At 36.7% G+C, this 27,402-nt stretch overlaps 1 protein-coding gene across 2 annotated transcripts in view; it reads right to left on the reverse strand.

Annotated features, from left to right (window-relative positions):
• Window positions 1-4,702: 4,702 nt before the first annotated feature.
• TRPC4 (transient receptor potential cation channel subfamily C member 4) overlaps window positions 4,703-27,402 on the reverse strand; it is a 222,597-nt gene continuing 199,897 nt past the window's right edge. For both annotated transcript variants that reach the window (XM_028837185.2, XM_015120957.3), the window contains exons 7-11: window positions 23,711-23,906; window positions 19,492-19,686; window positions 7,379-7,420; window positions 7,161-7,250; window positions 4,703-5,743 (exon numbers count right to left, since the gene is read on the reverse strand). In XM_028837185.2, the coding sequence (XP_028693018.1) occupies window positions 5,021-5,743; window positions 7,161-7,250; window positions 7,379-7,420; window positions 19,492-19,686; window positions 23,711-23,906 (1,246 nt within the window). In that variant the 3' untranslated portion in view covers window positions 4,703-5,020. The remainder of the gene's footprint in view (window positions 5,744-7,160; window positions 7,251-7,378; window positions 7,421-19,491; window positions 19,687-23,710; window positions 23,907-27,402) is intronic.

The raw sequence follows: 27,402 nt of genomic DNA on the forward strand, positions 1-27,402 counted from the left end.
TACTTTAGAAAAGGTTTCCATGATACACTGTTAGATAAAAACATTGTTATAGGTATAGTGTGATGAAATTCTTGATAAAAATGATAAAACCATAACCTATATAGCTGCATGTATATTTATATATTAATACATTTGTAAAGGCAATGGAAAAACAGCAAATTATGACCAGTGATTCCATTAGAAGATTAGGAATCAAGGAGAGACTGCAAACTTTAATAGAGCTGCATAAAATGTTTTTGAATAATTAAATACAGAATTTTCTACCGTTCTAATTCACATGATGGAGATACGTGAGTTGACTGAGACAAATACAAATGTTCCTGAGCAGCAGTGTCCAATAGAAATGCATTGCAAGGCACCAATGCAAGCTACATACATATTTTTCGATTTTCTAGTAGCCACATTGAAAAAGGAAAAAAGAAACATAACTCGTTTAGTTAGTATATTTTAAATCAATACTTCATAAATACTATCAGTTCACTACGTAGCCAATATAAAATATTTATGAGCTAGTTTACATTATTTTCATACTGTCTTAGAAATCTGGTGTGTGCTTCACACTTACAGCACATCTTAATTCAGACTTGTCACACTTGTAAGTGATTGATAGCCGTATGTGGATAGGAGCTACCTTATTGAACGGTGCAGCTCTAGAGGAAATTAATGGTTTTGCTGCTGGTGAATTTGACCTGCCGAGACATCTTCACTGTCAGCCTAGTAACGGTGTGACTGTACCCAGGTTTGGTCCCACTGTCCCAATCTTAGTTCAACTGTACATTGTCCATCTCTATCGTTTTTCAGTTGAGAAGCTTTGATATTATTTAATACATTTTATTATTACCAATATGCATATAGGTTACCATAAAATCTACACTTTCAGTGAAAATGAACAGTGTATTTTCTGAAAACAGTAAGAAACCAACTTTGAAAAAATTCTCTGAACACAACTTTGTAGAAAAACAAAAGATAACATGGTATTAATTCTGAATTTTAACTTGAATGTTTGGACAACTATATCTTCTACAAGGGCAAAGAGGACAAAACGTTCCCCCCAAAAAAAGTCAGTGGTCAAAGCATTTATAATGTGATGTCTCATCCAAATATCGAGATGAGGAGAGGTGTTTGTTTAAGCCCCCAACTTGACCACCAAACACCTGGGTAAATTTAGATAATTTCCATAAATTCCCTGGGCTTTACTTTCCCCAGTTATCTATAGTGAACTTGTTTAACATGGTTCTAAAATTTAAATTAAAAAAGGCACATGATAACACTGTATAAATAAAATGCCTTTTCAGACATTGTAAAATCAGAATCATGGTTTTGGAGTTAAGAGGAATGCCAGTAATATTAAATTTCTAAATTCTATGATGAGTTTTAAGTCAGGATTTCAGATAATCCAAAAAAGAAAAATATATTGTAAGCATGTTTACAGGGCCACAATGGATGGTTCTTACTAGGTTGAGTTTTAAGGACACTGAGCATGGAAGGCAGCTGTGTACACTGTAGAAGACAGATAAAAATACAATACACAAGGACTAAGAATGGACAGATTTCAAAACTTGGTGGCCTCTCTTCAATAAAGAGCCGTGAGACTGGATAGTCATTTATTCAACTAAATCCCAGAGTTATTAAGGATTATCGAATGTTAGAAGAATATATTCTTATGCCATTGTTACTTATGTTTCCTCCACCTTTGCTAGAAAATTGACCTTCCTTCTTTAAGAATAGCATGGTAAGTCTACTATCCTTGACTTTTCATTAATTTGTTTGATCACTAAAGTATTTCAAGTTGTTGTCTATGTCAAAGCAGGAAAGTGAGTATGTTTTTGCATTAGTTTAATTGCCATCCAGTAGATAGAGTAACTATTTTAAGAAAATTTGATATACAAATATTCAGCTCATGAAACAGATACATTTTGAGGATGTTTAGCACTTTGAAAAATTACTCATCGTTTTATAAAATAATTCACCACCATTTAAAAAAATATAGCCAATTTCCTTACTGAAGTTAATATAGATTTATTTGCACAGAAATTTTAAGGAAAACCTTTATTACAAATGATGAGGTACATCTTTATAGCATACTTTCTTATAAATGGAGCTTCCAAAATATACTTGTGATAAACAAAGTGTTTTAAACTTACCTGCTAGTCTATTAAACCGAATTTTCAACACGCTCCTTCACCCAATTCAGACACAAAATTTAAGAAAAATAGATTTTTTAAGATTAAGAGAGTATGAAAAAGGAGAAATATTGTTTATGTAAATGAAGGTGACTTCAAACTTCTCTGTAGCATTTAGAAATTTCTGTGGATAGAAATATGAGTAGAAATGAAAATCCTGAAGTACTCACTTACAGACCTCAAAGAAATAACATTTCTTTGCTTGCTACCCTGCTGTTGTTTTACTTTTCTTAGTTTATCCTTACTCATCTTCATTAATGCTACATAATATCACTACATATTTAGAATAGCATTCAATTCTAGTTATATTAGTAGCAGCTGGTACTAATAATATCCAACACTTTGTTCATACTCATAAACACATCTGTCAGCAACATCTGGGGGTTGTTAGAATCATCCTTTCTAGGACACTGAAAAGGATGGTCTTACTTGCTCCAAACACATTCCTCTACTACCATCATGTTCCCCTATAAAATGTCAGCACCTTAACCCCTGATGTAAATAAGCTACTGGGGAAAAAAGGTTTTGTTGCTTGTACTGTTACTGGTGTTGCTTGAAGGAACAGAGAGAATTTGAAATTAAATTCTGGTAAAGTATGTATAATGGTGATGTATAGTGTCCTGACTTTGGGAATAAACAAAACGAAACAGCAATGCACAGGAGAGGCAAAAAGAAATTAATGGAAAATATCCCAAATGTTAAGAATAGGCCTACAATTTCTCTACTACAGTATGTATGATTTAGAAAAAATTGAGTAGCCCCAGGATTTGCTCTGAGCCCTAATATACTTAAGATAAAGATGTTCTTGAAACAATAAATACATTCATTAGGCTTGTGTTTCTCCAAATCTATCTGGTCCATTCTTAAGTCCCCAAAAACTAGATTTAGGAGTGAACAGGGGCTTAGTGCTCCTGGCTTTTCTGAAAATTAAAATCTAGTATTTCAAATTGAGTTCTGAGATCACATACTAAGTATGTTTTTAAAATCTACTAGCTTTAATGTCATTTAGCCTAAAGAATCAAATACAGCACATTTTATATTTTGCACATTTCTCTTGCTTTAGAAGAAGGGACACTTATGAAGCTTACCATACTCATTCTCTCTCAAGGTATAGGACTTCAGAAGTGGCCATGGTAACCCCTGTATATGCATATTTTATAACTTGCTCTTTTTATGTTCTGAAAGGCAGTACAATGCAGTGGTGAAGGGAATGGCTCTGATGGACATATCACAGCTCCATCACGAGCTGTGTTACCTTAGCCAGTTAGTGCTGGTCTCAGTTTCATCATCTGTAAAATGGGGACAAAAACAGGAGCTACTTCAGAGGGCTGTTAAGAGCAGTACGTATATGTTAATAGGTGTATAGGAATAGAACAGAGACTGGCATTGTTATTGCTGTTATTCCTTATTTTTGATGTTTGTTAATGAGAAACTGAGTCCCATAACATTATGCCGTTTGGGGTCAATGATAAACTATATGCAATTTCTGAGGTCTGCAGAGTAATTTTTGAAATGAACTTAGCATTTTTCCATTTATTTGAAATAAATGCTAATTTTATGTGGTGAAGAAGCTTCCCATAGTGGCTTAAATAGACACAAGCAATGTAATTTAAGCTTTAAGTTTCTAGTACCAATTTTATGTAAATTGGAAACACTTTCCTTGTAATAGTTCAGTGAATTATTATAAGCTAAATTATCTTGCAAACAACAGAAAGAAAAACAAGAAATAAGAATGCTTTTCCTATAGGCAAAACTATATATCTATATCTGCTGATAAAATTAATAATGATTTTTGAGTGATTTTAATTTTAAAGAAATATATAATGATTACTGGTGAAAAGAGGAGACTGCTAGGTTTTTGTACTTCTTTTGAATTGATTACAATATTGCGTTGATTGAAAATACTGGAATTCAACTTTACTTAGATTTAGATTGTTTAGAATACATTCATTTTCATTTGGATATTATTAGTATGCAATCATCTTGCTTGTTAAATGTGCTTACAGTATTATGGTTTATTCTTTTCTATAACTGAGAATTTTTGCCATATTTTTGAATTTCAGTTATTCATAAAGACTCATATTTATACTGATAAGCAGTAGAATCTGAAATAGGTAATTAAAAAAAACTGGAGGGGCGAGTTTTTTACTGACAAAATGTCATTGAAAATCATCAATCATCAAAATGTATTAAGACAAACACTTCTTTTACTTACTGAAAGGAAACCCTGGAACAACCTAAAACCCTACAAAGTATTTGTGACTTTGAGGGGGTTTAGACATGACTCCACGAGAAGAAGACTTGCTTGCTTTAATTGTGTACAACAATTATTTACATGTCCTTAAGAAATAATTTGGTAATATTTGTGTTTTAAAGTCAAACTGTAGGACTAGGTGAAAAGTCCTTGGCAAGGAACCCTCTCTAGAGACCCTAAAAAATTAAGAAAAGCTATAATATTTCAGCCACATTGGTTTTTGCGTATAAAAATAGCTATTTTAGGAGTCAACTACCACATGAAATAAATGACATTTGTTTTAATTGAAAAAGATAGCTAAAATGTTTCTGTGGGTTATTGCAACAGTACAAGAATACAAGGTGCATTTATTTATTAACAAAAACAATTGTAAAACAAATTGTGAAAGCAAAAGCAGGCTACAAAACAAAAAGGTTTTTGATTGCCTTTGCCTTATTTAAACATGTTACAGGTTAATATGCCACAGTTGAGAAACGCTATAAAGTGTAACTTAGCATTTGCTAATACAATTTAAACATTTTCCCACACCCAGAGCACTACGGAAAATATATATGTGTATGGTAAACGCTTCCTCCTTCAAGTATCACAATCTTGTGGTCACATAATCTTCCTGGGTGACTGTGTCTGGGAGGCTTAGATCATAGTCTATACTCGAGTCCTCTTCTTTTGCATGTTTCTCCTTTGGTATTATAGGAACCGTGTCCTCCACCACCACCTTCTCTGACTTGAATGGACACACTCTCTTGCCTACCTGTAACCCCAGTGTGTCCGTATTCCTTTCTCTATGGTCTACTAACACACATTGTTCACTGAGACCGGGAATGCTCAGGTCAGCCCGTGAAGCTAATCCTCGAGATTCCAGTTGAATATTTCTCTCAAGTGGTCCTGCAGCCTGTTGACGAGCAACTTCTTCTGAAACAGAGAAGATTTGGTTTGCATTTTGCTCAGCAGCATTTTGTTTTGATCGTCTATGAAATAACCCAAAGTTTTTGATATCGGTCACAAAATTCACTTTTCTCTGCTTCTCCCTGGGTGGCTCCTGCACCACCAGAGCAGAGCCATTGCTTATGTTATGTCTTTCAGAGGCAATTGCTGCTGATCTCGGATGAATCAGGGTGGTTAAATCAAAAAGGCTGAAATTCTTTTTCTTGTCCTTGCTATTACCTTCGTTATCACTCTTTTCATCTGAGTCTGCCGAGTTTGAAGACTCCTTCGAGGCATTTGCAGATTGTATTGTGGAAAGTTTGCTTCCTCTTAGTAATCCCAGAACTTCAAAGCGGAAACTAGAAATGTCTTGCTTTAGTTCCTATGTAGAATTTAAAATGAAAAATTAGGTTAGGACTTAAATATTTGGAAATACCATTTTCTTGTCTCATGTATAGGTCAGAACTGTTTTCACTCCTTTTCAGAAACAAGGATTCTACTCTCCTGTGGTTCTATTTAGAATTCCAAGTTCTCTCACAGATAGTTGATGTCATTTTGATGTCTACTAATTTCCTTATTGGAATTGGGAAGGACACTTCCTAAGGTTGATGCAAAAAGAAACATGAGTTATCTTTGCCACCAACGCGCAGCTGAGTATATTGGGTTTCTCTGGGACTACAGTTTCGAAGACTTCCTCTCCAAATGAGTCATCTGCTGCCAAGTTACTTCACTGTCTCTGGGGTGTATTTCATAGGATTTTTAATATTGGCACATTTTTCTGTCCACAGGGATATCTGAAAATTATGTGGAGCCTAACTTTTTAAGAGCTGGTAGTTACTTGCAGTTGTTTACTGTCTTAAAGAGGACTTTCCCCCTAAATCTGGGTCAGCCTCTGCATCCTAGGAATTTCTTCGGATCTAACGACATTTCTTAGACTCATCCTTTTTCCTTGTCTTTTGGGGCAACTGAATTCTCAGTCTTAACCTGATGGCAGCCTTCTTGGTGGCTTCCTGCCCTAACCTATCTCCTAAAGCAACATGAATCATTTAACATTACAATTTGAACTTTATGACTGCAAAGAAAATCTGGGCTTCTAGCTAGTTTTCAACCTGCACTTTAGGTTTTGTAATTTCTCTATCTTCTTACCTAATTCACTACTTCATTCTCACGTTCAAACCTGCTATTTTCTATGTTAAATATCTCCTATAGATTTTGTTTAATGTGTTTGTTTGTTTTGGCCTGTAAGATCTTATGGACCTTAATCATTCTTCCAAAATCTCTAAACACTAACTAAATAATTTTAACCTAAATTATTTTAAACATGTGATTCAAGAATATAGTATTTTACACATTTTACTTATTTCCTCTTACACAATTTAAAAAATATCAAGGAGAATGTTTTTAAGTGTATTAGTTACAATTAAACTCAAATCTTAAATTTTCTGCTATCAAAGTTTTGCAGAACACACGAAGTTTTGTTGTTAGTGTGTTAGTTACTAAATGTTTCAGATTTTAAGATCAGGCTGAAATTTCAGAAACAAGCTCACTCTGGGATCAGGTAAGTCAGAATGCCTTAATCACTAGGCTTTTCTCTGTATGTGTAAAACATTGTATTTTGAGAAGAAATTTCATCACTAGCTTTTCTTTTTACAGGTCCGTAGGGTTTCAGTGGAAAGATGAGAAGGCACACAGGCTTGCTGGAACACACAGCCACGTTTCTAGCTCTGATTTTAAATGTCCTCTATCTGGATTAATATTCTGCACAATCTGCCTCTTGTGATGGACATGAAAACGGTTACCTTAAAGTTCTCTTCGGTCAGGCCTTCTTCAGTTTTAGCATCTCTAATCATTGCAGCAACGTATCGCTTCACCAGGTTCCTCATAACTTCCTGAGGCATTTTAGAACAAGAGTATTGATACTCAGTGAGTAAATACATTTCCTCCTGAGTCAGTTCTGAAGGGGGGACTGCATTTTATTTTAATGAAAATTTCAAGACATAGTACAAGGACAACTTACTTGGTACTGGTGATGTCTTCTCAAATTATCAGCAGCTCGCCTCTGAAAAGGAAAAGGACATTCCTTTCAGGTTATACTGTTACATTACTATTCTAAAAAATAATTTATTTTTTTAAATCAAGAATGTTTTTAATTCTCATTTCTTCAGTGTGGGAGTTTTACTAGTCAATGGGCAATGGCTAAAGAGTGCTGCACATGGGCCGGGCGTGGTGACTCACGCCTGTAATCTCAGCACTTTGGGAAGCCAAGGCGGGTGGATCACGAGGTCAGGAGATCGAGACCATCCTGGCTAACATGGTGAAACCCCATCTCTACTGAAAATACAATAAATGAGCCGGGCGTGGTGGCGGGCACCTGTAGTCCCACCTACTCGGGAGGCTGAGGCAGGAGAGTGGCGTGAACCCGGGAGGCGGAGCTTGCAGTGAGTGGAGATCGCGCCACTGCACTCCAGCCTGGGGGACAGAGCCAGACTCCGTCTCAAAAAAAAAAAAAAAAAAAAAAAGTGCTGCACATGAATCAAAAGAAAGAGTGAACAAACGTGTATAATCTATATGACATTTGAAACGCAGAGTAAGTTAACAATGACAGAACTGTTGTTCTCATACAGGACACAAGATGATGAAAAATTAGTTAATTAGAGTTAATACACACTCAAAATCAGTTGAAACGATGATGAGAGATAGTACATATCAAATAGAAATTTAAAAGTCTTCATAAATATTAACATGGCATGATTAAGAAGTTATGTTGTGTAACAGTTAATCAGAAATCTTGTTAGTTGCTGAACTCTCCAATATTAATTTCAATTGTATATACAGTAAGAGGAGATTCCTGTTTAAGTAGATGGCTGGATTTAACAGAATAAATAAATAAAGGATTCTGTTGAAACACAGCATTTATTAACTCATTTAATAAATTAAATGTGAGTCCCAGCTCATATTCTGAAGGCATCAGAATGGTTTGAGAGTAGAGGTGGGGTAAGCACAGAGCAGTGATTTGAGAGTATGGAATAGAGAGATGGGTTGTTTAATGATTGAAAAAAGTCCATTATGAGTTGAGTTAAATAATAAATGACATTAAAGTTATATATTTGCAGATTCTCAAGTATTCTAAATATATGAGAAAAAACCCTACATAATCCCAATTTTATGTATGTTGAATAAACATCAGCATTGATTCTTCAGGAAGAAAACCGGCCAAAATAATGTAAAATAAAAATATCTCTATAATAAAGGAATTAATTTGGTAAATTATGAGAAAGCAAAAGGGATAATATATCTTGGTTTTAAAATGAGGCTTTTGATCTTGTTCCTTAATAAATAATCACAGGCTGATAAAATAGAATATTGAAAAGAGCTGTGCCTGCATCACTGTGAAATGATAATTTAAATATTAAACGATTTAAAATAAACTATTTTCTTCTCTTCAGAGAAATAGAAGAAAATGCTATTTTCACTGGCCATAAGGATGTATCCGTCTTTCATGACTAGTAGTGATTTGTAGGAACAGATGAGACATGCTTAGCTTCCTAAAGGTCACTAATTATTTTGACTATCATTCACTTTTGCATGAGAAATACATTTTGAGAAAAACATTTAAAATAGGATTAAGCTATTAATTTAAAAACTCAGAAATTAGAAACAACACAAATGTAGAGCATCTTGAAAAAGCATGGCATGGGAATTTTATGGCTGGGCCACCAGATGGAGGTGTCTGACTCATATTGAGACACAGCTCAGCTGAAACCTAAGACAAACGGCACTTCTAAAAGGAAACACACAGTCTTCTAGATCTCCTTAAATTTACTTAAAGTAAACTAAAATACTAAAGTGAGTCGTACATAAATTTCTTTAACACTCTCACCCTAAATATTATAACAGAGATCTGATTTTCATTATTTAAGTAGCTAGAAACTCTCAATTTAATATAGAAAGAATTTAGTCTACTTAATTTTTATTGTTTCGAGGTTCTATAATGTTTCACTACTGTGTTTTAGAATCCTATCCTTCTAAAATCCAATAAAGACATTTTCAACAGAGAGCAGTTAGAAGTCAAGATTTAACTTTAAATTTCTTTAGCATCAAACTACAATTGAGGATGACAGAATCAGAAAATTATGAGTAATAAGTGAAAATTATCATGATACATTTTAGTATTAAAATGAGTACAAACTGTCTTTCCTTCAGTAGAATCTTACTCATCCAAAGTCAAATTTTTAGTACAAATACAAAAAGGTCAAAGACTACATTTGAAATGATAATTCTAGGTTAATTTTCTTGGGAAAAAATTTTAAAAATCAAAATAGCTTTTCAAAAAGAAGAACACTAAAAATGTTCACTATGTACCTTTCCGGTGTTATTCAGTTTCTATAGTCCAGGTTTAAGACTAAGTTAATGCAGTTCATTGTTTTTGCCAACCAATTATTCTCCATAATTATGTGGTAATACCACAAAACTATTTTTTAGTTGCATGAAATTTTATCAGGCAATGAACTTCAACATCCTGGCTAGAAAAATAGGAATGGATGAAGTTAACCATCTTCTGAACCTAAAACTCAAAATGAATGCAGTGCACTCACCAAATAATTAATGCTAAATTATGCAGCTGATAGAGCTCTCATCTGTTTAATCTCTGTTTCCCTGATTAGCATGACAGAATAGGCTGTTTAGTGATCATTACCGTTATGCCCTTACTTTCTGGGAGAAAGTGTGGTGTGATGTTAAGAACATGGTACCAGGGGTTACACCTGGGTTTGAAGCTGACTGTGCCTAGTCAGGGAGTTTAACTCTGACATCCTCCCTCTTCCCTGATTTTTTTTATTTTACAGGGTGAAGATAAACTCCACGGGTAGTTTTGAAGATTAAATGAGATAAGAGATTTATGGCATCTGTCGCTAGCTAATGTTAATTCTTGTCCTTTGCATTTTGTTTTCCTTTTTGATTAATAATATGATTTAACAGCGTTTTAAAATATCTTGATTCTCAAAGCTTGTGCATAGCAGGAAACATATTACGATTACCTCTGAGAAAGTAAAATAATATACTTAGATTTCACTGTGTCCCTTTGCGTGATTTTGATGGCAATTCATGCTTGTGGAGAGCATTTCCTTCAGCTAAATCATTAGATACCTTCAGCTTTGGCATTAGAGAGGTTTAGAGGTAGGAAACTTGCATGTAAGTGACAGAGTAAGGGGATAGTTCTGGTAAATTTGGACAGATGTGACCCAGACTCTGTAGGCAGTCATCTTTTGGGGGAGCCCAAAAAGTTTACAAACTTTTCTGCATGACATTGAATTTTTGCTGTGACGTTAATGAGACAGCCATATGTGAGCACTGATATAGAAACTCAAAGGAAAATTCAGAGGTCATAGCAAAAAGGAACACTGGCTAGGGGTTCCTGCCCAGCGGACGAATGCATCTCCTACAACATGTTGTTACTGAAGAGCCACTCTGATTTGGCGTCTCCTTTGGTCAAGTTACAGAGCAGAGTCTCCAGGCCTGGGGATGAGAGTTCCTCCTTTGCCTTTGTCTCTGGCTAAGCTCAGGGATATTTCTCTTCAGGGGCTCAGGATGATTTTCATGGGTTGAGGCAAGGAGAAGCCTACTTCTAGGAAATGCAATATATTGGGGAAGCTGATTGTCTACCTCAGATCTCAGGTTTTTCAGTGCAGGAACCATGAGTTGGGAGAAATTGTTTATATTCTTGGTGCCAGGCAGATTGAAGGGAAGGGCACCTGGATATGGAAATATGATGGAGTCTTGCTTTGTCTCCAGTCTGGAGTGCAGTGATCTTGGCACACTGCAACTTCGTTCTCCCAGGTTCAAGCCATTCCCCGGCCTCACCTTCCTGAGTAGCTGGGATTACAGGTGCATGTCACCATGCCTGGCTAACTTTTGTGTTTTTAATAGAGACGGGGATTTCACCATGTTGGTCAGGCTGGTCTCGAGCCATGGTGCCTGGCCGGAAATACGATTCTTTTACCATGTGCCAGGAGTTTTTCATTTCTCTGTGACCCCTGGAAAGGGCTTTGCCTCCTATGTGAGTCCTGGGATATTTCTGGTGATAATCCTGACACTGTATATTTGGGTTTGGTTTGCCATGGTGGGGAGTAAAGCCAGCTTGTCTCAAGGCTCCATTTTGGAGCCAGAACTCTTAACTTGTAGGGCTAATTTAAGGTAGATTTATTAAGTGACTACATGTGTATGGCAATAGAGTGTAAGAAACCAGAGATGAATAAAGCACATTTTTGCCCTTAAATGGCTTATAGTCCAAAAGGTGGATTGCCAAGATCATGAATGACTACACATGAAGGCAAAATACGAAAGAAAACACGGGAAGTGCTGTAAGTGTGTTAACTGAGTACAGGGGAGAAGGAGATAATAGTGTGCGAAGGAAAGAAGCCAGAACAGCCCTCTTATAGAGAATAGGGTATTACGTGGGACATGAAGCAATCATAGGATTTGGACAAGGGGAGGTTCACAGGTGTTCCAGACGATTGGAATACGATGAGCACGTATGCTAGGGTTAGAAAGTGAGAGGCACATTATGGAGACTTCTGGCACGATAGTTGCAAAGTCTTTGCTATTGGGAATATACAGATGAGATTGTAGTGGGAAGTTAGCATGGACTGTTAATGTAGAATTTTAGATGGCACATGAATCCGGTGGTTACTAGGCACTTGGGGATTTTGACTAGTTGAGTGACATGTGATGAAAGTTTAATTTCATTGATAGTCATCTAGCAGCAGCATCATGTGGGAATGAGACTTCCTAGCTTCTGGTGGTGGCTGTTAATTCTTGGAGGTCTTTGGCTTTCAGGTGCCTATCTGCAATCTCATATGGTGTTTTTCTCGGGTCTCGGTCTTGACATGGCCATGTTCTTACAATGACCCTATTCCAGTATAATCTCACCTTAACTAAGTATGTCTGCAATAATCTTACTTCCAAATAAGGTCACAATCTAAGTATGGGTGGTTAGGACTTCAACCTATCTTTTTTGAAGGGGCACAGAATTCAACTCGTAATATATGTACTCTTTGCAATAAACATCACAATAATTTTTGGCAATTAGTGACACCATTGAATATTATACAATAGAACTACCATCAATGATATTTAGGATATTCATATACTTTTTGTTGGGTAAAGGTCAGTTGAGCTTCAAAGGGATTTGTTACCGTAAGAGAAGATATTTTTTCTTATAATTATCACTGGAAAAGACCAAGAACAGGATAAATGAACAATTTGTGTTTAAAAGTAATATAATGAAAGCCATTTCATTAAAAAATACCTAAGTGGGTACTGAGCTTTAATACCTAAGAAAATAGGTATTTAATTTTCTTTCAAGCCATTTGCATATTAACTTTGACAGAGTAATCTGCATTGACTAGGTGTTATCTAAAAATAATAACTTAGGTAGAATTATAGCATGGTAGACCTGTGTTAGGAATAAAAAATTTCTCAGTGAATGAGTGTACAATATCACATAGAAATTTCTGGAACTTGGCGGCCGGGCGTGGTGGTTCACGCCTGTAATCCCAGCACTTTGGGAGGCTGAGGAGGGTGGAGCACAAGGTCAGGAGCTCAAGACCATTCTGGCTAACATGGTGAAACCCTGTCTGTACTAAAAATATACAAAAAAAAATTAGCCGGGGGCATAGTGGCAGCCGCCTGTAGTCCCAGCTACGCAGGAGGCTGAGGTGGGAGAATGGTGTGAACCCAGGAGGTGGAGCTTGCAGTGAGCCGAGATAGCACCACTGTACTCCAGCCTGGGCAAGAGAATGAGACTCCATCTCAGAAATAAAAAAAAAAAAAAGAAAGAAAGAAATTTCTGGAACTTGCATTTTGCAGCTTTTTTTTTTTTTTTTTTAAACTAGATTGGTTGTGAGTTGTGTTTAAGACAGAAAAAATGGACTATATGACAAATCAAGGACTTTTCTTCCTTAACTGAGTGTCTAGGAAAAATATTTTGGAAGAAGTGCTCTTTAAGTTGACACTTTCCTTTGCAAACTACATCAGAAGTCAATAGACTGTGTGTGGAATGTTCCTTGGCAAGGTAGCTTTAAAGGAGAAGATGGGGGCATACCTGTGTGCCACATTAGCATAATTCACAGTTTGCAGGTTTCTCCTGATCTGTTAGGACAAGACAATGGCAGCGTTTGGATCAGAGAACTCATGTTAAGGAGAAAGACCATCTAGTGAAAAACCGCTGCTGCTGCAAGGAAACTCTGGGATTTCAATAGAAGTGTCAGGTTCCTTTAGAGCAGGGAAGATTTTGCAGCTAGAAAAGAGAGGTCTCTGGAGAGTGAGCTGTGACATTTTCTCACTCTTATCTCCAGTTCTCTCCAGGTCCACTATGTAGAATGTCACGCTCACTTCATGTAGCTAGTCCCTGCTGTCAATTTTCAGTGCTGTTTTCTCTCATTTCCACTCTGGTTTTGGTCTAGCAGTGAATTTTAAGCCCATGAATTATGCCTTTTAGTCTTTGCTTTGCTCCTTGAATTCCTTAAGCCATGCATCTTGCTGTGTTCTTCTCCTTTCACGAAAACTAAAAAGGCAAGGGGCATTCTGCGATGTGATCCCTTTACAAAATTTGCAGTTTGACTTCTTTGCAGATGGATCTACATATTGTTCTCTATAAACAGTCTTTCTCTACCCTTATAGCATACATCTGCTTACTGTTTTTCATGAACACATTTTCTAAGCATATCAAAATAATTCATGTGAAATGTCTGAATGTTGTATCATCAAACCAAATATTCAGGAACTCACTCTTGAAATACCAAGAATATCAAGCAATTAATTTCTATATATCCCCAACAGGGAAATAAAGTTTCATCAAAAGGCCCTGCCAACAAATCTTGCAGCAGTAATTTAGGAAATCTGGAGATCCTCATGGATGAAAGTTGTCATATCTGTAAGATTTGTCATTAGGCCTACTGAGTGTCCTAAAGATTAGGGAGCAATACATTTTGACAAATTGCCACTATAAATGAAGTCTGAGAGGCATGTACTACGAGCATTTTTTCTTTAGTGATGATAGCTGTTGCTAATCTATTCACAGTTTCTAATTCATTTGCAGTGACTTAACTGGGCATATTTCTGCGGCAACTAGTCAGGCTCGAATATTCCACCTGTATCTCAGGGCTGAGTGATGCTCAGTGATCTGCCAGAGATCATCATGCCTCCTGTTCTTCTCACCATGTGCTTGAGAGAAAACCAAAAAGTGGAAGACATAAAACTAAGGAAGTTAAAAACATTTCTTATGATTTTATTGAAAGAGCTAGTATTTTTTTTGGTCTGGTATACTAACATATAAATGTAAACATTTCATTTAGAAACCTAGTCTGTGGCATTAAATATGTTTCACATTAATTAAATGCTTTGGGGAAGTACTGTATTATAATAGCATCTTTGTACTTGAATTAAATGGATCGGGACTTTTGGAGCAACAGCAGGAAACCTGGTTTTGTTTTAGTTTAAATAGCTCAGATCTACTATGTACTCACACAAATTAAAGATTCAAAAACTTCAAAACAAATTGTGGTAAACACCAATGCTGTCTTGAATAGAAATGTCCAGTTAAAGTTATAAACTGGAAATGCTTGTTAAAATGGAGACTCCTGACAATTCTTGTATGCTATAAAATTTGAGAACGAATGCTTTAATAACAAGAAGGGTATTTGCTGATAAAATGAGGTTAAACAAAACACTCGACAAGAAGCAATATCAAAAAACACAAGTTAGAGTGTGTTTCTTATTTGGGTAGGCTGCTTTCATGGTTTTTTTAATAGTCCAGAGATGAAGCATCTCTCAATAATGGGTTTGCTTTCTATCACAAATGTTGTGCTCAATAATAAAGCATTTCTGCTCCACTTACGTGTTCTCCCACAAAGCAGTAAAGTGAAAGATTAATTTACCTGGAACTCCCAAACACCCATTAAATGCAGTCCAGAGTTACAAAGAAATATGAGTTAATGAGTTTTCAGAGCTAGTTGTATCAGTATTACTAGGACGCTGTAAATAGCACGATAAGATCATCAATAATGGGCTCCTAGAGAGTGGCCAGTGTGGCAACCCTGAAGAGCACTGGTTTCCCAGGCATTTCCTGGGAACGTGAATGGAACGAGCACCAGGGTGACGTTTACGCAAAGGCTGGGTGACGAGTGTCAGCAAGTGAACTACAAATGGGAAGGTTACAGAAAAATACTTCAAAGAATGAATTCACTTGCAGTGTGGCTTTAATTATCTGCTTCAAAAATGCAGCATAAAGATAAGCAGGTTGAGGATAAGGGCAGAAGGTAAACCAGCCTGGTAAACAAGGGATTCTGGATACAGGCGTCTAAGAGGCAGCTGAAAACAATGATGATAGGATTTGCAAAGGCTGCTGAGAACAATCAAAAGACACAACAGGGAAGGTACTGCTGCATGCTCACCAGACTTCTCAGGGAAGTAAGAGAGGGCAATGGAAAGCAGTTTGAGCTGGAAAACGGAAGACCCGGCATTTTCCCCCTACTCTGTCTCTAAGAGACCCTCAGACAATGGGCAAAGTAAACAGGTTCTCTTTTAAAAGAAACGGTTGAGCTAAATGATATATAAGATCGCTTTGGGGTATAATGGTATATTCTAAGCCATGTGCTGGTTTCACAAAGTGACTGTTACTGTTCCTTAAATGTCACCTTTTAATTAATGGCTATTTGTGTATCTCATTGTCTTTGTATGTACACCTAATAAACTGTCAGGAGGATTAACCAAGTTGAAATCAATTCATGAAAAAATTAAATACTTTTCATATCACTTTCTCAGTTAACCCCTCTTTTAATAATACAACCATCTTAATGTATATCTCATTTATCTTATACATTTATTTATTTATTGTTTGAGACGGAATCTCGCTCTGTCACCAGGCTGGAGTGCAGTGGTGCGATCTCGGCTCACTGCAACGTCCATCTCCCGGGTTCAAGCGATTCTTCTGCCTCAGCCTCCTGAGTAGCTGGGACTACAAGTGCCCACCACCACGCCCAGCTAATTTTTGTATTTTCAGTAGAGACGGGGTTTCACCATGTTAGCCAGGATGGTCTCTACCTCTTGACCTTATGATCCCAAAGTGCTAGGATTACAGGTGTGAGCCACCGCGCCTAGTCTTTCTTATACTTTTATAAGCAAGAACTTCTTTATAAATTATACTTATCATTTATTTTCATATAAACAAAAAATGTATAAAACTCAACTAAGAGTAGGCATCCGAAAATCATATGTTCTTTTCATTCTGGAAATGCAGTATGGAGAAAGAGTAAATTTAGACAGCATTGATGTTGATTGGACTGGTGCCTGCCCAAGGCTCTAGATTGGTGGAAAAGAGAGACATGACTCAGAATATTTTCCCCTTTGGCATAAATTCCCAAAGCATCCAAATACTCATTGTTGAATGTTAGTAAAATATTAATAGTGAAAAAAAAAAGGAATGGTTTGAGATTCTGATTAGTTTCAAATTATTTTGCTGTGCATCAGCTTGGAGCAAAAAATTCAAATATAGAGATAGACATATAAGAGAAATGTGTGGGTTCCTTTTGAGACTAGTAATATATAGCAAATAAAACTGTTTAACTCTGAGAATGAATCACTACTTTAATAGAAAAGCCAATTGACTGAGAGCTCCTCTTTGCTTCTAAAGAATGATGGCAACATAATCCTTTCCATGAATCAAAAGTGAGAGGATAGGAGGGAGGGTCGGAAGTCAAGCTTTTGGTCTGGTTCTCCATTCGTTTTGTTGGCAGTACAGATGGATCGCTTAAAACATCAGAGCAGGACCCTGTGTTTTGTTACAAGTTTCCTGTTATCTTAAAAACCAAGATTCTCTCTGCCATTGCCTAAAATTAAAATATGAAATACACATTTCTTTGGTGAGTAGGGTTTTTTTTTTTGACCCAGAAGCTCTTTTTAAATCAGAATACTCTTACGAAAGGTAGTATATTATGACAGCATTAATCATCACTATCTTTTCTGAGATCGATTAAAAAATGCTTATAGGCCGGGCGCGGTGGCTCAAGCCTGTAATCCCAGCACTTTGGGAGGCCGAGACGGGCGGATCACGAGGTCAGGAGATCGAGACCATCCTGGCGAACACGGTGAAACCCCGTCTCTACTAAAAATACAAAAAACTAGCCGGGCGAGGTGGCGGGCGCCTGTAGTCCCAGCTACACAGGAGGCTGAGGCAGGAGAATGGCGTAAACCCGGGAGGCGGAGCTTGCAGTGAGCTGAGATCCGGCCACTGCGCTCCAGCCCCGGCGACAGAGCGAGACTCCGTCTCAAAAAAAAAAAAAAAAAAAAAAAAAAAAAAAAAAAAAGCTTATAAATTTTCGGATGAGATGGTACAAAGGATAAGTATGTTTGATGTGGAAAGGAGTAAGCTGGAGTCTGGCTTCCTTGAAATCTTGTCCTGTTTACCGCAAGGGAAGCATTAATTATGTCTTGCATTTTTCCCATAGCCTTTTACATGTGACTGTATGATAATGTTAAATATATTACATAACATATCTGTTTTTATTTCTGTATCTCTCACATTAAAATTGGTGCCCTCAAAGATGGAACCCATGCCTTCGTACCTCTTGCCACTCCTCAAATTCTGGTTCAGTTATGGCAAGGGGAACACATGCAGTAATTGCTTATTAAATCTAAGCTATTACATTTATTCTAAGACTTTTAACACAAAAGTCAAATATTTGGAGGAAAATAATTTCCCTCCCTTCTAAGGTCAGTGTTAAAGTTCATAAATTAGTATGAGGATGGCAGGATAAGGCTTTGTCACAATCTGACTTTGGTTTCTAAGGTCAGATAAGTTCACAAACTGTAGTCCCTCAAATCTATGGGTAATAGTTTATAGGAAAGAATATAACTGCATCTCCTAATCACCTCTTTGTAACATTCACTTGCCAGTCAATTTCTCTAATTAGAGTTGTTACCGAGATGAGAGGAAAATGAATGCCACCGTCAGTGTGAGAAAGCTCCATTTGGTGCTGATGACAATGCCTGGTAGGCAATGAAGTGAAAGAGTGGGAAGGGTTTCTTAGGGCATAGCAGTCACACACCATGTCAAATAAAATGGAAAACAAATTAATATTTTTTATTTTTGATTAATCTCAAATATTACTTGGTAATCCTAATATAACAACATTTTCAAATACTTCCAAAGCAATATTCCTGAGAAGATCAAAGTGACTAATGAGTATCAGTATGTTAATTCCCAAAACATCACTATGAGAACTTTCAAAATTAGAACGCAAAGGGAGGAAGGCGTGAAGAATGATTTGTCTTATGTCAATGGTATGGCTGGACCAAAAGCTTAACGTGATGTATCTTCTGCTGGAATTGCTTGAAACCTTGACTTCTAAAATGAGGAAAGGGAAATATCATCTTCCAGTTTACCACGAGCATGGTTCTGAGCAGTCTCTCTCTCTCTCTCTGTGTGTGTGTGTATATATATATATGTATATTTAGATGCCTAACTTCTTGGCATCTAATATGATAGGGAGTAGACGCAACATATTGAGTAATTAAACATGTTCTGGAATCACAGTTGACAGTTGGCACAGCATATTTAAGTTATAATATTCAGTCAATCATTTAATTGAGAATTCTTATCAAGCATAAAATGCTCCGTGTAAGGACCTATGTTAGGCACGAGGAATTTGAGGTCACTAAAACACATGCCCTGCCCTCATGGAGCATACAATCCAGAGGGGGAAACAGACAATGAGGAATAAATGCCACAAATAACCTGCTGTCACATTCTGCAAAGACCTAGAAGTCAAGGTACTAAGACAGAGTATGCTAGTTCCCCATCCTTGGCTAGCAGAACTTGAGGGCTGTGTGAAGAGTGGAACTTCTATTAAAATAGCAGTGACTGCCCTCAATGCCGGAAATGCACTTGTGAAGAAATCCTAGTTAATCAGACACTGCCTTGGTCATGGGAGATGTGCTATAAATGTTCATGACATGCAGTCGGTAAGAACAAAAAGGCTAAAGACCTGAACCTGAACATGTTCATTAAAGACTACAAATATATTCAAATACACAATTTAGAAAAAGAGTAATACTAACATGCTGTGTTCTTACCCCTATTGTTCCAAAACTTTCTGGCTTCCTTCTCATCTGTTTCTTGCACAAGTGTGTCCAGATCCATTTAATCAGGTACCAGAGAGACTTGGGGCTCGGGATGACATTGAAGGGAGTAGGCAGAGTACCTCCTTCTTCAAAATAACTCATCCAAAGCTTTGTTCGTGCAAATTTCCATTCTATATCTGCATGGTCCTGAACAGGAGAACATGACAACTGATGACAGGTTCCTTAATTAATAAGGTACCATAAATTTCACAGACAGCCTGTAACCTGACTTCAAGCGACTCTTGGAACATTAATTAAATTGCTTCTAAAACCACCACTGACTCCCAGAGATAGTCATCTAAACATTTCAGGTGGTGGCTTAACCTAGAGTAGTCCCAGGTCTTGTGTCACTTCTCATACTTCCTTCTTCAGTGAAACAGGTATCTAAAATAATTCCATGTTAAAAAGACTGCAGTAATTAGTCATGCATCTTCTGCACTGTAGGCTCACATTAGCGCAGTTTCATTTGATTCAGGAATAGACTTTCTGTCTTAACCAAAGCCTTGTATTCCTGTTTCAATTAATGTTACCTCCACAGATGCTCATGGCTTAGCCTTCAGTGTTGCCAGGAAAAGTCTTATTGGATATGTTTTCATGTGAATATTATTGCCCACCTTTGGCCAATGGAAATAAACATAGAAAGAAGTTCCCCTAATAAATGTAGAGTTGGGCTTCTCTGACACACCATGGGATCTTGACCTAACTTTGGACAGATTTCACCAAAGAGCAGTATGGCCAGTGGTTGCCCACAATCCTGAGGCTATCCCCTTCATCATGTATTACTCACTCCACTTTATTAACCTCTTGGGGAAACTTTGGAACATTTGTGGCAATTAGATTTGGGGCGGCCAGTCTCTTCTTAGAAATGTAGCCATAAATCTGATTTAAGCAGAAAATCTGAGAAGTAGGAGGTGGTAGAGACTGGGCATACATTCATTTTAAGAATTCAGAATAGTTCATTGTAACCAGTTAATATCATAAACACGAACTCATATTTTACAGTAGGAGAATAATCTTCAACTATGTTTCATTTTGATATTCCTAAATTGCTGTATGCTGATGAATAAGTTATACATACATTTCTACTCTGCGCAACATGGGTTTTAATCCAGATACTGGACAGATTGTGCTTTGAACAAGAATCACCAGAGCTAGAAATTGCATGGCCTTATTGTTGCTAAGCGAATGTTTGATAAATGGGAACACAGAAGCTGCAGTTTCTCTCCCTTTTCCCCTCCTCTTTCTTTCCTTTCTTATTTCTCCTTCCTTTCCTTTCTCTTTCTTTCTAAACAAGCTTATCGGTTCTGGCTGATTATGCTGCATTGGTAAAGAGAATTGTATATATTGTTTCCTGCAGGCATAGAGAATGGGACTCAGTAGATCTGGCTCAAGGAAATAAAAAGGCAATCACTTAGATAAAGCATTGGCCTGTGAATAGCTCCTTCTGATTCTCTGATTCCCAGAGAGTCTCAAATTATGTTATCTTATTGCAATCACTAAGCAAGTGCTTTCTTTGTTCATGATTTAGGATTTTAAGAGGGTCTATAACATAGTCTATAGTGCTTAGAAAATCTGGAGATAGAAAGTTCTAAGCTGGTGATGACTAGATCCATCTTCCACTACTCACCTTCTAACTCCTAGTCAACATTTGAAACTCGGCTTAAGAATCCTCTCTACTCAGAAGCCTGCTCTGCCTCCAGTCCTGAGCTGCCTCCTATTTCCAACCCCAGTCAAGGTCCCCTCTTCCATACTTTCATGACATCCTCAAATTTCTTTTCTCAATATTGAAATTATTTATCGATTCTTTATCTCTACTATATCATTTTTTTGTTGTTGATGAAAACGGGACTTTTTAATTCTTTGTATCCCTAAAATTAAGCATATGTCTGGTATATAGTTGGTTCACTATAAATATTTAATCAATGAACAAATGAATGAATGAATGGAAAACAGGCTTTAGTTGAGGCCTACATAACTGCTTCTGCCTTTCAACAGTTAAATTTTCCTCATTTTTCAAGGTTTAACTATGACTCTGAGTTACAGTTAGCAAGAAAAAAAAGAAAGAAAGAATGTAAAAGATAAAGAAAGGAAGAAAGAAAGATAAAGAAAGGAAGAAAGAAAGGTAAAGAAAGAAAAAAAGAAAGAAAGGGAAGAAAGAAAAGAAAAGAAAGAGAAAGGGAAGGGAGAAAGGGAGGGAGGGAGGGAGGGAGGGAGGGAGGAAGGAAGGAAGGAAGGAAGGACCGACTGACCCAAGGACCCAAGGACCCAGAGTATATTCTGCTATTCTAGAACAGGGGAAAGCAATGCTTGGCATGTTCATGCCTCAAGGAGGCTTCATGCATGGAGACCTGGAATCACACCTTTCTCAGGTGCTTAATGCCTGTTTTGTTCTCCATACTGTTAGGATTTGGGCTGAGTAGAAATAGAGAGTTGAAGATGATTCTCATCTCTGTAATGAAGTTACCTAGAAAAGCACACCTCACAAAGAAGCAATAACAAAAAGTCATAATATTCTTAAATAGTGTTTTCTTCTTGATGAAATTGGGACATTTAATGTTTTAAAAGATCCAGGCCGGGCGCAGTAGCTCAAGCCTGTAATCCCAGCACTTTGGGAGGCCGAGACGGGCGGATCACGAGGTCAGGAGATCGAGACCATCCTGGCTAACACGGTGAAACCCCGTAGCTACTAAAAAAAATACAAAGAATTAGCCGGGCGAGGTGGCGGGCGCTTGTAGTCCCAGCTACTCAGGAGGCTGAGGCAGGAGAATGGTGTGAACCCGGGAGGCGGAGCTTGCAGTGAGCTGAGAGTGCGCCACAGTACTCCAGCCTGGGCCACAGAGCGAGACTCCGTCTCAAAAAAAAAAAAAAAAAATCCAAATTGCTGGCAGCTTCCTTGTATCTAGCTTAATAATTAAAGGACTTCTAATTTGTTGTTGTTGCTGATGTTCTGGAAAACAGAACCCACATTTTGGCAATATGTTAATTAGGAGAATATAGAACTTCTGACACAAAAATTTAGAGTCTATAAAAATTTCAGATCATGAGATGCTTAAATGAAATCCAAAGTATCCACAAATTCGGACATTAACCTCCAAATCCTAGGACCTACCTATTTCCAGAGGAATTATTTATGCATTTGGAATACTTTAGCCTGTGAATCGGTAAATAAAAACCATTTATTTTCATGTTCTATGCAGTTTTTCATCAGTGATGAGTGTCTTATGAGAAAAATGTGCCCCTTAAAGACAGCTGAAGTAAAATTCAGAGTTTTGCTTGACAAAAACACAGTAATAACTCTTCAGAGATTTAACCATAGATTCAAAGGTATAATGTAATGTAGTTATTTATGAAGAAAATGGGAAAACTATAATTATGCTTATAAAATGCTACTTGTCTAAGGTATAAATATGAAAGACTTAACTATATTTCATTCCACTAAGGGTTCTGATTTGCTCCTATTGCTAGTGGTCAGAGACGTATATCACTAGTATGTAAGTTCAAGCAGATAAGTTCAAGCTTTGTCTTTCTTGTGCATTGCTGTATTTCTGGTGCCCAGAACAGTACTGGGCAACACAGTATGTACCAAGTAATTATGTGTTGAATGAATAAGTAAATAACGTATGCTAAGTTGTTTCGATTCCAGAGTTTCAAAAAAAATGTATTGTGTATTATCCTACAGAATTTAATACTACTTCTCTGAATACATTGCTTTCCCTGAGTTTTAAGAAATTGAAAATCCTATGACTTCTCCCCTCCCCAGACTCCTCTCTGGGTTATCTTTTGTATCTTCCCCTACAGGAATGACTTTGCTTATGTGAGGGTGGCAGGTTAAATGGACTGACAGGAGGCAAAACCTACTGTTCACTGCACAGAGATGAGCTGCTTGTTTGTAAGTCAGATCTCAGCTACTATTTCCCATAGCCAGTGACTGCCTGGCAAAATGGATTTGGTTTATCTTTGTAATCATGTGTAACATGACAAAATCAGATTAACTTATAGCTACATATAGGGTGCTACTGCTCAGAAATTTCAAATTAACCATTGATAATTCTTATCTGTCTCATCAATGGCTAATTATAGATTTTATTTATGATGGTAAGAAGATGGAGTATAGCTGACAACAACAGATTCTAGAGGAAATATTGAATTAAAATAAAGCTGGTCAACTTACAGCAATCAGTTGGTAAGAATTATTCATCATAGCTATTAACATGTTGAGTAGAACAACCAGAGAGATGACATTGTATGTCCCAAACATGGTGGCACCAACAAACTCAGTAAATTCATGCTGTGCTTTGACATTGGTCACATATAAATTGATGAGTCCAAATATTGACCAAAACAGGGACTGCAGTGTCTCAAATAACCTGTAATAAAGATAAAATGATACTAATAGCTATATTAATGGAATAATTATACATAAGATATAACAATAAAGCTTGGCGCTATTATATATAAAATTAACTTTAATATCAACAGTAAAATAACCTTTTAGGACAATTATAAAATTAAATGATAAAAAGAGTGAAAGAAAACTCTTTTCCTCAAACTAGTAGAAATGGTGTACTTAAATTTCCCAAGGGCTTTGAAAGCTAAATTTAGTTTCTTAGGGCAGAGAGAGGCAAATGTGGCATGGGTACTGAGTTAAGAATGGTTTTTACTTTCTCAAATGGTTGGGAAAAAAAAAGAGTGATATTTTGTGACATGAAAATTATGTAAAATTCACATCTCCATATCCATAAATAAAATTTTATTGAAACGCATCCATTCTCATTCATTTATTCATTCCCTATAGCTTCGTTTGTGCTACAATGGCAGAAGAAAGTAGTTACAGCAGAGAACATATGGCTCAGAAAACCAAAAATATTTACTATCTGTTCCTTTTCATAGAACATTTGTCAATCTCTGTCCTAGGGCACTAAGTCATCACTAAGAAATGATAGATCCCAAATTTTAGGCTTTAAAAAAGTCTGTTCTTTTACTGATTTTGCTTTGGTTGTAGGAGAATTGAGAACATTATAATTATTACAGATTTCCATGTTTACAACTAAAATTGGACATCTTGTAAGATGGCAAAGAGTCTCAGAATGCTTAGATAATAAAATCTGGTGGGTTTTTGGTTTTTTTGGTATTTCAAGGAACATTTTATTTATTCTAGCCAATGAATGAGCTCTGGCTATTTTATTGAAAATAAATAACTTGCTCCAAAAAATGAAATAAGCTGAGGAGTATCTGAACCCAAATGGAGAATTGTTTGTTTCAAAGGGACCATAATAATACACTAATATAGTGTAAAAAACGATAATAGAGCTTTCATACTTCTTGATAAATCATTAAAATGAGACTATTGAAATTACAAAAATAAAACGAAAACCTTCTCATACCGGGCATGATGACTAAGGGGGTAGGATTTCCGTCTGTCGGGAGATTAGCATTAGATTGGAATGGTGTTGCAGAACCAAGTCAATTATGGCTTCTGGCAACTCTCAGCCCCAGTAGCATTGTCCCCTGTATGCCCTTTTACGGAAAGATAGTCCTGGTGTAAGACTCTGGAGCTACTCAGCCAATGTCTCTGTGGATTAAGTCAATCATGGTCAAGTGACCCAAGGACAGACAATTCATATAAGGCCAGTGGCCTGTGGCATGTACTAAGGCAAAAATGATCAGAATTCTCCTCTAGACAAGTTTGCCTTAAAAATATCAAGATAATTGCCCAAAGGGGTTGAGATGACAGGGGTTATGATGTGGAGTCAGAGTCACTGGAATGACAGGATGCCAAGGGTCTGAGACAGCACAAACTAAGAAACAGAGAATTGAGGATGAATAAGCCAGACAATAAGTAAACTCGGAATAAGGATGAAGTAGCTGACTCACTTTAATGCTGACACACAGAGTAACAATCCCATGGCCCAGCACTATGTCAACTCCGGCTCTTCCTAAAGCTGGGGCTTGCTCTAGGCTCTGCCCTTGCAAAGATAAACCCTTACTCAGAAGATTGAAGGGCTATAATTCTGTGCATGATTTTTATAGCAAAATGCTTGTTACTTGAAATAAGCCATGAATTCTGATGCACATAACCAGGAGATTCTAACTAAATATGCCTAATTGGCATTCAGGATGAAAACTGCTTTTTTAAAAAGGTAAAAAATTTTGTATTTTTAATTGAGCAACTAGTTTTAAGATATAAAATTAACTATTTATTTTCTAGAACTGTAAAACGATGGAACAACAGATTATTGTGAAGCAGAAAGAGCACTGATCTGATCAACTTTAGCCAAACTGTGATTTTTAAATGGAATGCTGTACATTCATTCTTAGAGGAAAACCCAGATGCCAGATTCCAACAATATTAGAATTAAATCTGGCTCATCGGCCCTAGACAAAAGCCACTAAAGCCGCTCCTTGAAAGTCTCTCAGGAAAAAGTAAATTTGGCCCATGGCCATGAATTCTTTATTTTTAGTAACTTTAAAGACAATTCTAAAATTAATCATAGTGTCCTTTGGATTTAATGTGAAATAATTGTATTCTTTCTTTCCAAATAGTGTATTTTCTCACTGTGAGTATACATATAAAAATCAGCTAGTTTTCCTGACATGAATAGCAATTTAAGGAAAGTTATAAGTTAAATATTATAAGTTATAAAATATATTGTGTAAAATGTTACCACCTAAATCCCATTACAGGTTCTTTTTCAAATAAAAACAATGATGCAGAATAAACGGCTTATTATTTTGAATAGTACACATTTGCTCCTGTCTAAATACTAACTACTAATCTTAGGAAATATTAGTAAACACTTTTGCAAAATATTTATTGATGTTTAAAAAAATTTAAAGGGGGCCAGGTGCGGTGGCTCAAGCCTATAATCCCAGTACTTTTTGGGAGGCCGAGACGGGCGGATCACGAGGTCAGGAGATCGAGACCATCCTGGCTAACACGGTGAAACCCCGTCTCTACTAAAAAATACAAAAAAATTAGCCTGGCGTGGTGGCAGGCGCCTGTAGTCCCAGCTACTCGGGAGGCTGAGGCAGGAGAATGGCGTGAACCCGGGAGGCAGAGCTTGCAGTGAGCTGAGATCCGGCCACTGCACTCCAGCCTGGGCGACAGAGTGAGACTCCGTCTCAAAAAAAAAAAAAAAAAAAAAAAAAAAGGAAAAAAAAAGAAAGAAAAAAATTTAAAGGGGAAAATTCTAAATAAAGTGACATTTCATGATTACTCATGGATTCTTTCTTTCTTTGATTTTCCTTCTTTCAGTGGAATAAGTCAATAGTGAGGATTAAAGACTAGTTCCATTTAACTAAAATATATTTACTTCTCAGAGGAATTAAGACCCTGGTCTTAAAGTGTTTCTCAATGAATTGTTCAGATAATAGGTGGATTTTTAAAAAATCGGTCTGGGTTAACATTTCAAAGCCATTGCTTTCAGAAATGTTTTTTTCATTATTAATTCCCAAAACTATTGAGACCAACATTGCCCATAAATTGAAGGATCCTTACTTAAAGCATCACATCTCAGAATGCCTTTATGTGACTAATATTTTTCTTGTTCTGTGGTAAGATATGAACTGAAAGCTCTCCAAGATAATGCTACAATTTATTTAAGTGACATTTAGTACAAAACTTGGGTCAAAGACTAAATTCTAACAGTCTATATGGGTGGACCGAGGTCCTGCCTTCCTAATGATAACATTTTGTCTCTTGCTTTGAATGTATTGCTCAACATGTACGTTATATAATTAGCTTGTTTCCCTGATTATATATTTACAGCCAGAAAAATTGAATGTGTAAAATGTAATATATTCCACCGTTGAAGTTTTCCTCTATCCCATGGGACTAAAACAATGAGCAAACATAAATTAATA

The sequence above is a fragment of the Macaca mulatta genome, chromosome 17 (genome assembly GCF_049350105.2).
Source record: "Macaca mulatta isolate MMU2019108-1 chromosome 17, T2T-MMU8v2.0, whole genome shotgun sequence".
NCBI lineage: Eukaryota > Metazoa > Chordata > Mammalia > Primates > Cercopithecidae > Macaca > Macaca mulatta.